Consider the following 17698-nt stretch of genomic DNA (forward strand, 5'->3'; position numbering starts at 1 on the left):
AATGCTTTACTACTGATTCTCATTCACTTACAGTTGTCACACTTTATTTAAGACATGTACAGTACTTGCTTCTCTATAACCCTGCATCCAGGCTTTGTGTTTTGAGTGTCAGCAGCTTTGATGCTAACAGTCTCAAGGAAGGGAGGATACCAGAGTCAGCATTTCATTCGAATGCCTTATGGTAAGATGTTACATTTACCAATCATTCCTGGATTCCTTGGTACCCAGCGCCCTTGAGACATATGGGTCTTTAAGTACAACCAGATGTGGCAGTCATTCTCCTGGGAACTGTTTACCAGAAGCACAAAGAAGGCCAAGGGTGGGGACAGGGATACTAATCTTAGACATGTAGGCTGCAGTGTCAATCCATGATTTTCATGGGGGGAAGTAGATTGCATTCAAGTGAATGCTACCATACAGCTTGTCTTGAAATCAACTTCTATCCTGAAATCAACTTCTCTTAGTTTTCTTACTTCACTTACTTCAGTTACACTTGTGTATATCTGGCACACTGTGTATATCCATCAATGTCAATCAACATTACGCTGATTATGCTCAAAGGAGAATTTGGTTCATGATGGCTATGAATATACAATAAATTTACCATCCCTCAGTGGCAGCACCGTGCTGCTCTAGGCAGCTGATTCTTAATGCAGAAATGGTGTAGTTGCAGCCACACAGACAGGCTAATTAATTTGGGGCCTGGCTACCTGGTGCTGGCGCTCAGCAGTGTTAATTATCCCTCCCATACAGATACAGCTAAACATTGCTTCTGGTTTATGAAACAGCCTGCCTGAGGCAGCGCAACACACTTGAGGCTGCTGCTGCTGGCACCATTAAATTTACTACCCTAGCCCATAGATCTCTCTCTGTTTCCAGTGATAGATCTGCATTCTGTACTGGGAGTACAATACACATTTGGGTTTTTTTCCCTTTTTATATTTTTTTCTACCTGCAAGTGTGTATCAGCCACCACCTTTTACTAATTATAAGTATTAGCATTTCTAGTTGGAGGAATTAGCTCATTTTTTCCAGCCCAAAAGGCTCAAGCAGTAGGAAGAGAGCTCAGATTGCAAAGAGATAAAAAGACTTCTTTAAGATGAGTCATCTGACTTATAAAACTATCTAATGCAATAAAGGGCCCAGAAGTTTAATCGGTAATGGCACTACTACAAACATCTGTCAAAATTCTTTAGCATTTAGACTGTGTTTTCTATTTCTTCTAATACTTAAGCCATCTGCTTCAATATTCAGGTGATAATTTAGTTACCAAAGCGTTAAGGCTTTTAATTTTCTTTAGAGATTAAATGTGTTATTTGAGAAAGCATTAGAATTATAGTTTAATTCTGGGTTGTGCAAGACCCTACTTGCTGCTTTGCAAATTTCTTGAAATTGGCACCTGTGGTATGGTTGATCTCTGGTTTCCTTTGGGTATTGGTGTAATTCCTGTAATATTATTTTGCCAAACAGGAGCTTCTGGAAAAAGAAAAAAACCCTTTTACATGTTATTAGAAATGACTGCTTGCATTCAGTTTTTTTAATACAAAGGTTTCTACCGTATTTCATTATTATAATCCTGCAAAGAGAAGCTAGATTTTAAAAAGTTATAATGATAAAATAAGATGAGGATTGGCTAATTTCAGTTGAGTGTTGGCTAGAGCTATATTTATACACACACAAAAGTGTCAGTGATGTACCTTTGATTAATATTTTTTCTGTATGGCACTCTAAGCCAGATCCCTAACCTTGCTGAGCATTCTTTGTACTGCCCCCATATTGTGAATCAAGTCTGAAGCCAGCTCTCCTCGTTAGTGTTCGATTTTTCCCTGTGTAGAGGAGCCCGCCAGGATGTAAGGCTGCTACAAAGGTTTCTATGCCACCATCCTTCCTGGCACCTGGCTTAGGGCTGAGAGTCTTGGGGTGTCATAGACTTCCCTTCCTCTCCAATGTGCCCTAGCTTTTAGAGCAGCATTTGTAGCTTGTACAGCATTGTGTCAGAGACTGGCTGACGACAGGATGGTTTCAGTACCACGCATTTATGAATAAGATGCTTAAAGCCACTTTAACTCTCATTCTGAGCTGAGCTAAGTGCACTTTAGATCTGGGTTGCTGTGATTTGAGTATCGTCTTTCCTTTCCTTTCTTTTTACTTTGGTTCTTTTTTCCTAGAATATATGGGTGAAATTGTGGCTTAAATATCCACTCAAGAGAATAATAACAACTTACTTTATAGCCCCACATGAGCTACCCAGACTGAGAGTGTGTTTGCTCAAGGGGAAGCAAGTAATATGTCTCTGCTTGCTCTCTCCTTGAGCTAGTGGATGGCGTTGGGATGGAGTTTTAGCTCCTATTCCTAGGAAGAGAGGTGTTGTAATTGCTGTAGGTACGATTCAGCAGTCTTCCTCTTTCCTCTAATTTAAGTTGAGAGAAGCACGGATGGAATTGGGGCTCTGGATATGTCTACACTGCCGTCCAAAGGTTTGCACTTATCTATGGGTGTAGATGTACCATGGTAGTTTTAAAAGAACTAGCAAGGCTGTTTCTAGGGTGGTACAGTTTATATAACAGCTCTTGTTTAGAGATGTGCCTAAGGTCTCAGTCTAGCTCAAAGGCAATGGACAAAGGTAAGATAGTATTGTATGATATGATGACTATAGCTTTATGTTGTATTTATCTTTGTATTATCTTTTCTTATTTACTTGTTAACACTGCGGTTCTTTTTGTTTTCCTCCATGCCATAAAAATGTTACCCCCCTCCCCCATTTACTCACCCCTCCCAAAAAACCCCATGGAGTTGCAAACAGACCAACTAACCTGTATATTGTAAGACGAACAAAATGTATTTGCCTCTCTTTGAAGTGTTTTTGAATACAAAAGTAAAGACAGATGTAATGTGTGACAGTAGATTGGTAAACAAGATTATTTAGCTGTATGGAGTAGGTTCTCATACGTTTCAGATTACCTTATTGAATTGCATAAAGATCCTATAAGCAAATATCAGAAGAATTGATGCAGACTGTATTTTCTAGCACCATTTCAAATGTACACATATGTTTGTTGCTATTGATTTACCTTGTCCTATTTTTGCTGTTTTCACTTTTTAATTTACAATTCACTCTGTTTATTGCTGGATGCTGTTGAATTTTTAACTGCATCTCAACTGACTCTATATTTTTAGATAAAATGGAAGCACACTGTATTGGTACAGCCTGTATAATGTCTTTTTGCAACAGTTATTCTCATGACATTGTTAGGACTAGGCATGCAGTTAACACAGTCAATGTTCTCATTTAGCCTTTCTAGCCTGTGATTAAATGGGAGTTGCTGCGTGTTGTACTAGGAGTTGGCTGACAAAAACTAAATCTGTCACAGGTGCTACAATTTGTACATCAGAAAATTTGCTTTCCAAACACTAATTATTCCCAAAGTATCCTACTTCACACAAAGCACAGATAAGACAGTCAGCAAATTTGTCCTAAATCTATCATTAGGCTGTAAATTAGGGTTTGTCTTCTACCATTGTTTAAAGTAAAGGTGCTAGAAATTCAAATGAAGGGGGACCCTTTGATTTGCAGCTTCTCCTGTGGTTTGTTGCTGTCATTGTTTATTCTTACAAGCTAAGTGCAGGCAATGTATGTTATTCCAATAATCATTGCTGAATTTCAAGTCTGTTACTATATTTTTTTAGGAATGTGTGAATGCGATAGCGTAGTTGGAAAACATAATGAATGAAAATGGAAAGATCTTGTGCCTGGATGATCTAAGAGTACCCTGAGATATGTTTGAAAGAAAACAAAATAATTGTGAATTAACTGGATTTGGGAGTAGCTGATTGTTCTCAAGAGCACATAGAATCATAGAAAAATAGGAGAAGATTTCAGGGGATCATCTACTCCAGGTCTCAGCTGAAAGCAAGAACATGTCTGTGATTGTCTAACCTGCCTTTAAAAATTTCCAGTGACTGCAATTCCTCAACCTCTCTAGGTAATCTGTTCCAGTGGTTAACCATCCACATAGCCAGAAAATTCTTCCTAATATGAAATTTAAATTTCCCTTTTTGAAATTTAAACCAGTTCTTCTCCTGTCCCATTTGGCTATAGAGAATAGTTGATCACAGTCATATTTAGAACAACCCTTTCTGCAGTTGAAGACTGATCCAACCTCCTCTCAGTCTTCTTCAGACTTAATAACCCCACTTTTTTTTACCTTTCCTCACCTTTCATCCTGTCTTTAGTAGGCAGCTTTTCCTTTGAAGAGCCATGAGGGACACTTCTCTTTATGAGAATGATTGCTCCAACCCTTTGGCCTTTTGGTTGTTGAAGAGAAAGCAATGACAGTCAATCAACAAAATTGTGGCAGAGTAGACAGGAAACCTAAATTTACAGACATTGAGTTAGATATTTTAATGTATCTCTTGCAAACAATTATTATTTTTGTCTTGGGTATCACGTTTACTTGATATACACATTTTTCTGTTGGTTTCCATGGTGGAACAACTTTAAGAGAGCATGCTGCAGTTTGAATAGACACTATTATTTGTTTTGACATTTAATCAAAGAGAGAAAACACCTGTCTACCAGACCTCTCTAAATAAGACTATGGCTCTGATGGACTATTTCTTGGTTAAATATTTTGCAACAAATCTTGATGTCATTATTCTGCAGGTTCTTGACACTAACCACCCAATGACCTGCTATAATGATGTTTACCACCTTGCTATAAAAGGTTTTCCCTCTCATTTCCAAGAATTGCCTCAAAACAGATTCTGCGATTATACAAAGATTAATAAATAGTTTAGAAATGTTAATCTTCATTGATGAATTGAAAAGATAAAGCACTGAATGCTGGAGGTAAACTGCCTAACATTTTCTGCACTGAGATTTATGTGATCATAATTTACTATATGTTAAAAATCTCAAAAAAAATATTTATTTACTCCTTTAGGGAGAATATGTTATATATTTTTAGACTTCTAAAAAATGAAAACATTTATGTAGTTTAACTTATTCTAGCCAAGGTTCACAGCTATAATTATTTGGCCTGCATATAGTATCAACTGATTTATATTTTATTTTATTTCTGTAGGACTATTTAACCATTCACATGTATGGTAATGCAGCCAGAAACGATCTCTGGAATACACTGTCAAAGGTAAAGTACTATAAAACATAACCCTGCGAAGAAATCAGGAAGCCAGTGGTATTTTTCATGCTGAGGTTTGGAGTGAATTGTGCATATTGAAATTCTGAAGCCCTGGAGCAAATTAAAAAATTTGTGTAAAAAAATGTTTTTTCGCCTTATAGAAAGTGACAACATCAGAAGGGTGTTTTCTTAGCATTTCCTTTTTGCCTTTACCTAGAACAGGGGTCAGTAACCTAGAGCCTGTTGGCTGAATCTGGCCTGCAGAGTAACTCTACTTGGCCCAGGAAACTGGGACTTCTGCAGAGTTTAGAGGTTGGGATCTCTGCCTATGTGGCAGCTGGGCAGCAGGGAGAAGTCGTGTCAATGGCACCTGGGTTGGCAGGTGCAGACTGAGCTTGGTTATTTTGGTGCACTGCTCCTGAAATGTTAAACTCGTGGCCCACATTATACCTCCTTGTCTGTGTTATATCACTGAGCTCTAATAAAAATAAATTAATAGATTCTGTGCCCATTGACTTCAGTGGTAACAAGGTAAGAAGGAAAGAGTGAAAAAAGGTATAATTTAACATTTATATTTCACAGTCTTTTGATATGTTATATTTATTTGAAGGGCCAAAGTTTTAAAGTTTGGCAACCATATTTTATACAATAAACTATAATTATTTAATAGCCCATTTGGCATGCTGCAGTTACAATGACACCCACAGACCCTCTTGCTGCTTCTGTAAAGCTTCTTGTTTTGGCCCTTTCCTTTTATTATGTAAAAAGGTTTAGGCCAAATTCTCATCAATATGCTATGAGAACTGCATATGTATCCTGCAAAAAACCAGAAAACTATACAAGCACAAGAGTTCACCTGTATTCTGGGCTGTAAGCAACAATGCCACACTGAAAGGGTCAAATCTATTGATAACAGAACTTAAAGTTCTGCCTTCCTATAAGCCTTTTTGTTGTGATCCTGAACACTCCTTGGGTGTTTTACAAGAAGACTTAATTCTGAGAGGTTCTTACTGGAGTTTGCTTGGATTCGGCAGAGGTAACTGTACTTATTCCAGCAGTAGCAGGAAATCAATTGCGTGTGCTTGTTTGCAGAGCAAGCAGTCTCTGGTTTCTCACTCTCATGGAGTCTCTTTCCCCAATAGACGCCACTCTTCTATTCTGTCTGCTTACTGTATTACAGCTGAGACTCCACCTGATTTTATTTATGCTCATGTTGAATTGCACAGAGACCAGCTGTATTAAACTAAAATAAGTTATTTCTGTATTTAAGAGTGTTGCGGAGGTCTGCATGTGTATGGCTTAGCTTTAGATGTCAGGACCAAGATTTTCAATTGCAAATTATATTTTGGTTCCAGTATGAGGGATGTACAATGTGCTTACAATGATGTAAACACAGATAAATCAGATGATGTCAATTCCTACCTGAGAGTTACTTCCTCAGTGCTGATGTAGACATGCCCCTATAAGAATCAGGGGTAAAAGTACACTAGTGTATATTACATTATGTTATAGTAGCATCCTACAGTCTCTCCTACATTGGAACGAGTTGCTTTTCTGTTTGATTTGGATCCTAGGGGAGCTTCCATCAATGAGCAACTCATTGACAATTGCACTAGTGTAATTGTGTATGTGCCCCAGCCCTTGCATATCTTGAAAGAGCCTGTTTTTCAGAGGCCAGGTCTTCCATATTTTAACAATTACTTTAAAGCATCTCAAACTAGGCATCCAAAATTAGTAATCCTTACTAAAAATGTTGGTCAATGTATCTTAAAGAGACCAAGTCCTTTTTTAGCCTTAGCTTATTATGGAAATGTTTTACATACGGCATGAGTGTCAAACTAATGGACCAGGGACTGGATCCAGCCTGCAAAGCCAGGTTGTGCAGCCTATGAGGTTGGCAGAGGAGCTGGAGTTCAGGGCCAGAGCAAGCAGGAAGATCTTGCTGCCAAAATTTGGGTCATAGAGCTTGGCGATGTATGTCTTTACGGGGGGGCAGGAGAATGAGCAGCAGCTGCATTAACCCCTGCCCCTACTCCTTGCCCTGCTGCTTGCCTTGCCACCACATCTGGATCAAAACTGCAAGGAACCCTGCAGTTCCGATGTGTTCAGCTAAGATCTGTCCCAAGGGGAAGAGTGAGTGTGACACCCTTGGTCACTGTTTAGATGGATGCCACAAATATGAGGAAGGTCAGGACCTGCAAGTGAGATTTTCAAAAGTACCTAAATGATTGGAGCTTAAGTCCCATCCAATATCTTATCCTGTATTTTAATTTGGATTTCATAATTTACCACAGGCATACTGTAATCATACATACATACGCAGCTTTTCCCAAACATCAGCTGCTTGAAATAGGGGTGTGCATTATAAGTAAGGAAATATGGTAAAAGCAGCTTCTGTTTGTAAGCCTCTACCAGGCAGGGAAGTGAAGTATCACTGCACCTGCTCCACAGAGAGGTGCACAATGTACACTCTGGGCACCTTAGCTGCTGCTGCTCAGTTAATTACTGCTACTTACCAGTATTTTCAAGGATAGATCTTTTTTTTTTTTAATTCTCTTTCAAAAAACAAGGTGCGTATCTTATTTTGGGGTACATTGTATGCAAGAAAGTATAAAAGTATTTGTTCCTTTTAGTTCAGAAGTTACTTTTTTATATAGATGCCCTAACTTTATGCAGGAGGAAGACCCCTTTTTATTATTTCTACTGGAGAGAGTCCATATCTGGATACGTGCATGTTTATACATATGTTTAATTGTTATTAAAACACTAAGAACAATTTATGGCTCTCTGGTTTTCTGTAGTAAATGCCAGTATTTTTTCAGCATATTAAAACAAAACTAATTTTGATTTATTTTCTTTGAAGGCACTAAAAAAAGTTGGAAAATCAGTAAATATTCAAGAAGTAATGGATCAATGGACATTACAGATGGGTTACCCTGTTATCACCATAATAAGAAATGAAACTGCAGTCAGTACCGTAGAAATCTTTCAAGAGCGCTTTATTTATGACATAAATGCTAAAACCAAGGATCCCATTCTTGGAAACAACAGGTACTTAAATTTATTAATAAACATTTGTACTAAGAGTTGTAGTTGTTTAGAAGTTTCATACCATTTTGAAGTAGAAATCTGTGTAGAAATCAGTAAGCTCTGTCTAGAATTGATGGCATGATACCGATGGCATGATATGACCCTTCCATTTTATTTTATGAACCATGATTTGAGTTAAAAGGGTTAGACCTCAATCATTAGAAAAATAGAACAACAGAAATAATGTCTTTAATGTGCACATTTGCATCTTTAGAGCTCTCTTTGGCTATTTTCAATCTCTGTCACTCATCTGTTCCCTCTCCTCTTCTTTTGATTTTATTTTGATGTTGTGAGCCAGCATGTGGCTGGAAGGGTCTGCAGCTGCACAGTAGTGAATGGCTTTAAAACATCAGCGGACGTATTTACTTTTATTGACAGAGAATCTTTATCATTAGTTTTACAACATTTTTTACCTCATACTGATGCTCCTGATAGCTATGTGCAACATTAAAGAATAAAAAGAAAAGTTAGTATGAAGTGGATGTTTTATATGGTAGACTTTGGAAAAAAAGCCTTCGGGGTAGGCTTAAAGCCCAGGTACTGGTTTATTAAAACAGAAAAAAACCCTGTATCCTATTCATGCTCACACTCTGGTTGAGGGGATGGCACAGCTGACTTTGAGTGACCTTTGTGCCATCGTTGATCTTGAAGCTAGTCAAGAGCAGATTTGTACAAACTACTCAGCTCCCATGTAGTTGGTCTAATTTAACAACTATTAATCATAGAGTAGAATGGCTAGAAGGGACCTCCAGAAGTCATCTAGCCTGAGGCAGGATGATCCCTATGCAAACCAACCTGTACAATCCATAAACTAAACTCTACATAAGACTGCTGTCAACCCTGATGCAACACAGACCTAATACCATAACCTGCTCAGGTAAAGAAGGGAGATCATGGCAGCCAATGTCCTTCTTTTATGAAATGTTGTCAATGTATACTCAAGAGATCCCAGGTAGAGGGTCAGGCTCCCCTCTAGAGAGGGAGGCAAAAAAACCCATAGTCTGTACCAATCTGACCATGGGGTAAAATTCCTTCCTGACTCCAAATATGGCAATTGATCTGACCCTGAGCAGAGAGGCAAGGCCCTCAAGCCAGGAACCTTTGGCTTTGGTCCCAACAGGAGCACTGGAATACCCCAGTCAAAATCCCCAGCCTTGGCTGTAGCCAACACCCAGTACCTCTTGAGGAAGGCTTAAAAACATCCTGACATTTGCAGCAGAAAAGGGGAGAGGGGGCATCCAATAAAGCCCATAGAAGCATGGGAGATATTTATAGTAGATAGATATCTATGCCCAGAACGTCCCTGACTAGTGATTGTCCACCCTCTTCTTGAACACCTCTAGAGATGGAGAGTTCACAACTTTCCTAGGTAGTCTATACCACTGCCTCGCTATACTAACAGTGAGGAAGTTTTTCCAGATATCCAATCTAAACTTTCTTTGCTGCAACTTCTAGGCATTGATTTGCATCCTCCTCTCTTCAGCAAGAGAGAAAAGGTGCTTTCCCTCTTCTTTATGGCAGCTCTACAAGTATTTGTAGACTCCTATCATGTCCACTGTTAAACACCTTTTCCAAAAGCTGATCATGCTTAGCTCCTTCAGCCTCTGCTTCTAGGACTTGCTTTCCAAGCCCTTTATCATCTTTTTTGGACCTGCTCTAACTTCTTCAAACCCAGAACTTCACACAGTATTCCAGATAAGGGCTAACCAGTGCTGAGTAGAGAGGCACTGTCACCTCCCATGCCTTGCACCTACTCCTTCTATTATTACATCCCAAAACCATATTTGACTTTTGTGAGTCTGTTATCTACCAAGGCTCTCAAGTCCTTTTCCATAGTGCTGCCATCCAGCCAGGTATTACCCATGTTATATTTGTGTTTTTGATTATTCCTCCCAAGGTGTAGCACTTTGCATTTATCCACATTGACTTTCATCCTGTTAACTCTATTAACTCTATTTCCAATCTGTCAAAATCTTTCTGAATTGAGTTTACATCTTCCAGTGTGTTCAGAATACTTCCCAGTTTTGTGTTATCTGCAAACTTATTCAAAAAGCTTTCTATGCCAGCATCCAGATTCATAATAAACATGATGAACAGCATTGGGCCCAGAACAGACCCTAGTGTAACTTCACTTGAAACCTATTGCCATTCTGACATGGACCATCCACCTTGTAGTAGTTTTATCTAGGGTTGGGGATTTGACTGGTCAAATAAAGTCTGGCCAAGTGACCAGTCAAATATCAATCAAAAACTGTAAAACATTGCCAATAGATCCAAATAATACACAGAAAAAACACAAATTTTCCATTAAATGTGTCAAAAAACAATTAAAAAATCATATTTCTGTTAAGAAACTACAAAAATTTTTTTTGTAAAGTTGCTAAAATCTTTGAGTGGTCAAAAATGTGCAGTCAGTCCTGGTTTTATCTTGCCCACATTTCTCCAGTTTGTTTATGAGACGGTCATGTGGGACCTTGTTAAAAGCCTTGCTGAAGTCCAGATACACTGTATCTACAGCAGCAGTTCTCAAACTCTGACAGTTTGCACACCACCAGTTTAAAACGATACAACCATAAGTACCACCAGCAAATTTTTCAGTTCAACCTTAAGTACCACCAGCAAATTTTTGTCATATAAAGTAATTATAATAAATCTGTTAACACATACCACTGACAGATTGTCTGTGTACCACTGGTGGTACCTGTATCCCAGATGAGGAACCACTGATTCTGCAGCATTCCCTTTATCCACCCAAGTAGTTACTTTGTTAAAGAAAGAGATCAAGTTTTTTTGACACAATTTGTTTTTCATAAATCCATAGGGGCTCTTGTGACCAGCCCTTCCTCCTCCAGATTCTTGCAAATCCCTTTCCTTAGGATATGTTCCATACCTTTCTTTTTTCACATCCTTGTGACAGGGTATTTAGCAGATTCTTTGGAATCTGTCAGGCTGTGCCATGAGCACTTCTGCTTTTCCCTCCAATTTGCAAACTCTGGGCTGTCAACCACATGCCTTAGCACCCATGCATGCCATGCCAGCCACTATGCTTGAGTAATTTCCCAGGTATTGAGGTGAGGCTAGCTGGTCTGTAGTTCCCTGTGTCCTCCTTTTTGCCCTTTTTAAATAGTGGTGCTACATTGGCCCATCTCCCATAAGGAGCCAAAGAGGACTGATGTTAAAATGATGCTAGCTTTCCTTGATCTGGGGGAGTCCTCAGCTTTCTGTTTAAGGCAACTTTAAGATCATTGTTTAGGGACCAGCATCAGGTCCCTTGAGCCAAAAGCCAATTCAGAACCATCTGCTAGGGATGATTCTTGAGCATTATCATTTTGTCCTAAAAGCTGATGTTTTCTTGTCCAGTGACTGAATGGGGCAAAGGGCAAGCTCCGAATCTTGGTTTCTGAGAGTTGAGATAGTCGGTGTTAATCACCAACAGGTAGAACTAGGTATAGATGTTAACGTGGCACAGTGAGGTTTTATAGAGAAATGTGCTTGTAAAGAAAAACACGCAGTGTTATATACTGATAAATGGGGTATGTGCATTTATTCTCCATGGCTTCATGTAACATGAATATTGTGGCACTCAGATCCCAAAAAATGCAATATAGTAAATTGTATTTTCACTGATTATATTTTTACGGTACTACAATTAAAATAGCCCTGTATTTTTTAAAGAAAAACAGACAGAACAAGAAAAATCACATGTACTGATAGAAAGTGTTTGTACAGTCTGAAAAAAGTTTACTTTTAAGTACAAATTGCCTATCTAGAATGTGCATGTATATATATTTGTAAAAATAATATGAATACATTTTCTTACTCAGGAAAGCAATGACTAATGTCTTTCAGGTTACTTAAAACAGGTCTATAACTGGTAGGCATTGTCCATGCATAGACCTACCAGTAGCTTTCAGTCTTTATGGCCACATCTACACAAGATGCTTACTGTGCAGTAGCTTATTATTACTGTGGAGTAGCTTCTTTTTACTGCTCAGTAGCATCACAGGGCATGAACTGTGATACAACGTCAGTCAGTAATGAGCTACTGCACAGTCAGCATCACCACAAAGCCATGCGGAAGTGGTACTGCACAATAATGCTGGTTACCACACAGCCCTAAATAAATGGCTGTGCAGTAACAACTGCCCATTCAGTGTCTCGTGTATATGCAGCCAATTGGTAGCAACTCTTCTATTTCAGTCCATGAGTGGCAACTGTACCACTCATGCAGTGGTTTGGTAACCTGGACAGCTGGGAACTAGATCATATATTGCATTTGTTTTCTCATGTAACTTTTACTTCAGTTTGATCCCATATCTCTGGGTGAAGGAGTACTGCACTAATCCTAGAGCAACTAAGCAGCGGCGCTCAAATTTCCAGCCCCACAAGCTGGATGAGTGGAGCAGAGCTGGTCCATGGGCCAGGTCTCATGGACAATTGTGTCACCCATCATGGGTGTAGCATACATCTTGCAACATCAGTGAGCTCCATCATGGGTTGGCTCAGTGTGCAGCCCAGATCCAGTGTGCGGTTGGCATGCAGGGTTCATCCTTAGGCTGAACCAGCATGTCGTATCTGGCCTGGGAGGAAACCTGTGTCCTGGCCCAGCTCTATACACCGGATCTGGCCCAAGAGCAAACTCATGTTTCAGTCTGGCTCCATACATTGAATCTGGCTCTGGAGCAACCATGTACATCAGCACAATCTAGCATGTGGGACCATGTCATTCAGCCCGTGGGACACCCCATGAGCCTGGAAATGTTTGCAGCATTAATTGATGCAGCTTTGGAAGCCACAGTAATTAATGCTGTCAGTGCTGCATTGCTGCCAAATTTCTGGACCTATGAGGAGACCCAAGTGCTGGATGATATGGTTCTACAGGCCAGAATGTGCCTATGGGCCTGAGGTTGAATACCACTGCCTTAGTGAGAATAGGCTTTATGGTAATACATTTCTGGTATTTGGATCCTCTTGTGAGCAGCCTTCTTTTTTTCCTTTGCTTTCTTTACATTTGTACTTTTCTTCTTCTCTGAGGAAGAAATCTGATGTGATGGAACAGTGATGTAAGGATATGTGGGCAAGTGGTCTGTGCCCTAGGCATTGCCTAAACAGGGTAGGCACAATGGAGTTATGGGGGGCACTCTATTCTCCTGGCTTCCATTCCTGCCCCCCTCCCCAGCATCCTGCATCTTTCCGCAGCAGCTCTGGCCAACCCCAAGCATGTGAGTGACTGAGTGAATGAGGTGCACTCTGGGAAACGTAGTTTCTGCTGCCAAGCGACGTCACCCTGTTTTTGCTGCCAAAAATGGGTGTTTTTTGTCTGCTGCTCAACATGAATGTTGGCAGTAAAGAAGGAGGTAATGTCTCCTTAGGGAGCAGCAAACTTCCAGTTGCTCCTCCAGCACTGTATACTGCCACCGCTACTCTGCCATCCTCGATGCCTGCCAGAGCTGGAGCTGCAGCCTTCTGCAGGGAAGGTGCAGGGGGGAGGAAGGGCTGGGGCACTGTATTAGCCAGTTATGCCTCTGCAATGGGATCATTTCATTGGTTGCATCCCTACATCAGTCACTTAGATAGCAGAGCTATGATCTGCCACTTTCCAGTGAAAATGATATGAAAATCATATTACCTGAAGGGTAAGTTCCAAAGGAACAGAGGCTATAAAAAATTAAGTGAAAAATGAGACATGCATATTCTACTAGTCTGTCAAAAATCATCTTCCCCCAAATTATATTAAAGTCATATAGTTTGATTATAAATTAGCGCCCAGAGTACAATATCATTGATTATTTAATTCATTGTAACACTACATACTGATGGTTATAGCCTGATAGAAACAATTGTATGTCTTTTACATGTCCTATGCAATTAAATGCAGTAGAAAGATAAAATTGACAAACTGAAAATAGCTTCAGCTGTCTGTTAGAAATCCTGTATAATCTGGACCTTCTTTGTATCTTTAAATTGACTTCTCACTAAGCCAACTGACCATATCGCACTAATGTGATATATTTTGATATTTTATAAATGCGTTATTTCATATTGTCATATATCCAGGTTGTAGCCGTATTGGTCTAGAGGAAAAGGCTAACAGGATTCGTAGTGGAGATGATACCTTTATTAGACCAACAAGATTTTTGCAAAAAAATTTCTTTAATTGCAAGCTTTTGGGTGCAAACACCCTTCATCAGGCATTGGAGAAAAGACTGTAAAAGTTCTCCTGGGTAGAAATGATTTCATATTGGTTTTCATATTACTTGTCCTTGAGTATATACTATAGGGTGCTCATATTTTCTACATGTGTAAGGAGATGATGCTGAAATTGAGGTAGAGCTTTGAAATACTATTAGTGAAAAGTGTACTACTTTCCTTGCTTTGGCAGAGCACTCAGTATAGGAAACTTCAGGGGTTTACCTTTTAGACTCATTTGTGCTAGACAGTTTGGCATTGTGGAAGATACAAAAGAATGCTTCCAGGTGGCCCTGAAGCATTGCCTATTAAAGAACTGATTCATAGTCCACTGAAGTCACTGGCAGTCTGTATTAATTTCAGAGGCCTTTGCATCTGTTTTTTGGTGCACATTTCCTCCTGGGCAGAAGGAGGATATTAAGGCCACTCCATGTCTAGCATTTGATGAAATAAGCTGTTGCCTACTGAAGCTCATGCCTCTCTGAAGCAGTTAGTCCCCAAAGTACCACTCTGTCCTACCTTCTGCCTGACTTTAGACTAATTCAACTGGTCTAAAGTACCTTTGTACTCATGCAGTTCCTTTTGGGGTGGTAGCCTCGTGACAAATGTCTGCACCTCCATTAAGGCCAACCTGTGTTGTCAGGCATAACTGAGCCTAAAGGTAGTCCCTTACAGTTGCATGTTCTATAGCCCTTTCATAGAGTGAAACGGTTGTCTCTGAGTTTAGATATAGTGATAGATGCTCCCTATTTTCCTTACCCACTTTGGCATGGCTGGCTATCACCGTGATTACTTACAGGCAGGAGACATCCCTGAAGAATAACTGACTTTGTCTCAGGGTACAGTTTGGAGGTCCTTTACCTTCTTTCCTCATTGTGCAACTGTGCACCTGACCTGTTGTAGTGTTTCTATGTTCTTTGCAACAAAAGAATTGCTCTATTATTCTTTTTTGTAGTAAAAAAAATGGTGAGAACTAAGCTGGCTTTTTCTTAGGTATTCCTTGAGTCTAAAAAAGTCGATAGCCACTGCTCTATAGGAACAGATAGTGTCATTTGCAGGAACAATAATAAACAATCTAAGGGGAATTTTTGCAAAGTCCATTGCATCTGCTTTTAGTCTTCTTTATCCCAAACTTGAAGAACTCTTGTTTTCAATTCTACTTGATGCTCATCTCTTAGAGACTGTTCCTTTTTTGTTTGTTTGGTTTTTTTTTAGTATGTCCTGGAGGCCCAAGGGAATATTCTTTTTCAGAACATTAACTTCACATAATCTGTAGGTATCCAGATCTGGGATGCTGGTTCAGCACAGAACAGAGATAAGGACCCAGCTGTCTTTCCCCGAAGTAATGGAAGATTAAGGTCTCTGGTTCAGGTCCATCCCCAGGGCATTAACTCTTCTTTGTGTTTGAAAGAACAGGTTAGGAATAGGTTTTGCAGGTGTTTGTGAGGAAGGCAAGAATAGCAACTGATGAAGTATTTCAGAACCAAAATGTAAAATGCTATGCTGCTCTCTGTGCCTTTAGCTATTTACAGTGTAGTATATGGAAGCATATTTGTTTCTTTTCCTTCCCTTACCTTCCCTCAAAAAGACATACACAGGAACATATAAGGCAACAAGCAGGTCTTTCTAATGAGTTAACTGCCAAAGTAACCCTTGCTAATTTTGAAAATGCTTCATTTGCATCATTGCTTAAGCCAGCACACAAGCATCTCTTTTCATTTTTGCTGGAGATGAGAACTGGAGTACATGCAGCTTTTTCTCTATGAGTACAATATGAAAATTACAGAGATACTATGCAGAAAGAAAGTTGTGTTAAAGAGCTATATATTCAGAATGTGATTTCTTCATGCAATTTGACTTGTGAAATGTTAAGCACTATATCACTAAAACTTTTAGCCTTCACACAACCCCATTTCCATGCAAAAATGGGGATAGAATTTATTGGTTACTTACCCAGTTCTGTAACCTAGGCCCGAGTGCCATATTGCATGAGAAATACTGAAAGAAAATAAGTAACTACAAACATCTAATCCAGAAGTATCCCTGTATCCAACACCTCTATCCCAGCCTATTGAAGTCAGTGGGAGTCTATACAATGATTTAATTTGCCTTTGTCTCAGATATATACCTTGATTTGTATAGTAGTCAAACAGTAACCTTAGGTTATCCAAGGGAAAGTCCACAACTCATGCCTTACTTATACTAATAGGTCATAGTTTGACCTTGAATAAGTGCACAACTTCAAATGACTTGAATTGAATTCATGCATACACATCTGAGAGCAGAATATGCCCTGGTATTATCAGACTGTACAATATGAGGAGGTATTCCATACGATAGGGTTCATTGGGTTTTCCTACTGACAGATAAACCATAATTTTAAGGCACTAGGACCATCCATCATTATAGGAATGGTCCATGAATATGACAAAAAATCATATGAAAAATAATCTGTGTTCTGGAAAATAAACTAATCAATTCTGATAAAATCCATAAGCTATTTCAGTACTATATTGAAGGGCAGGTGCAAATGCATCTTGAGAGGTTTTATTCTATTTAAAATACAACAGAAATCCTCCCTTAAAAATATAGACAAAAGCCCTAGCATTTCTCATTAATATAAAAAATATATTTTCCACTAATCGGTAAACTGTAACTTGGTGGATGGGCAGGAATGGACTTTAGTAGCAGTTCATGCCTTGGAGAGAGTTCCTGGAGAGACTGAAATTGTACAGTTTCCTGGAGCATGGATATGCTTTTATCGTTCATATTTGCTTGTCTGTGAAGAGAGAATGATATAGTCCCCCTTACAAACATATGGAAAGCATTGCTAACCAGCATGGTTCTGCTGACTCTGTTGGGAACTGGATAGAGCAAAGAAATTCAGGTCCCAGGGTGGAAGTCTCCACTGAAGGTATGCTGGAGAGTTCTGCTCCATAGTGTTTCTCCACCCACCTGTGGCAGCCCTGGTGGAAGAATGATAGCATGACAGGTATACATCAAGAAAGTAACCCTGGGACCACTTTTGAATTCCTTGTCAACATTTATTTGCCTAAAATTGGTTACATGTATCCCTTTACTAATAATTATGTGAATATTGAAAGCATGACCATGTTTATATATAATACATTTTTAATCACTTATTATTTGTTGGGATCACTTTGTGATAGTCACTGTGCAGTGGACAGCAGTGAGCAGAGGGAATTTTTGGACACACAATTAAGTAGTACAGCTATATCAGAAGTGGCAATGCTTATCCATGAGCCCTTGTTACAAAG

General features: G+C 39.3%; 1 protein-coding gene across 4 annotated transcripts in view; it reads left to right on the forward strand.

The window, feature by feature from the left end:
• Positions 1 to 17698, forward strand: part of TRHDE (thyrotropin releasing hormone degrading enzyme) — a 334099-nt gene that overhangs the window by 220994 nt on the left and 95407 nt on the right. For all 4 annotated transcript variants that reach the window (XM_059726094.1, XM_059726093.1, XM_059726092.1 and 1 more), the window contains exons 8-9: positions 5085 to 5150; positions 8005 to 8192. In XM_059726094.1, coding sequence (XP_059582077.1) covers positions 5085 to 5150; positions 8005 to 8192 — 254 coding nt within the window. The remainder of the gene's footprint in view (positions 1 to 5084; positions 5151 to 8004; positions 8193 to 17698) is intronic.

This window comes from Alligator mississippiensis, chromosome 4 (assembly GCF_030867095.1).
Source record: "Alligator mississippiensis isolate rAllMis1 chromosome 4, rAllMis1, whole genome shotgun sequence".
Classification (NCBI taxonomy): Eukaryota; Metazoa; Chordata; order Crocodylia; family Alligatoridae; genus Alligator; species Alligator mississippiensis.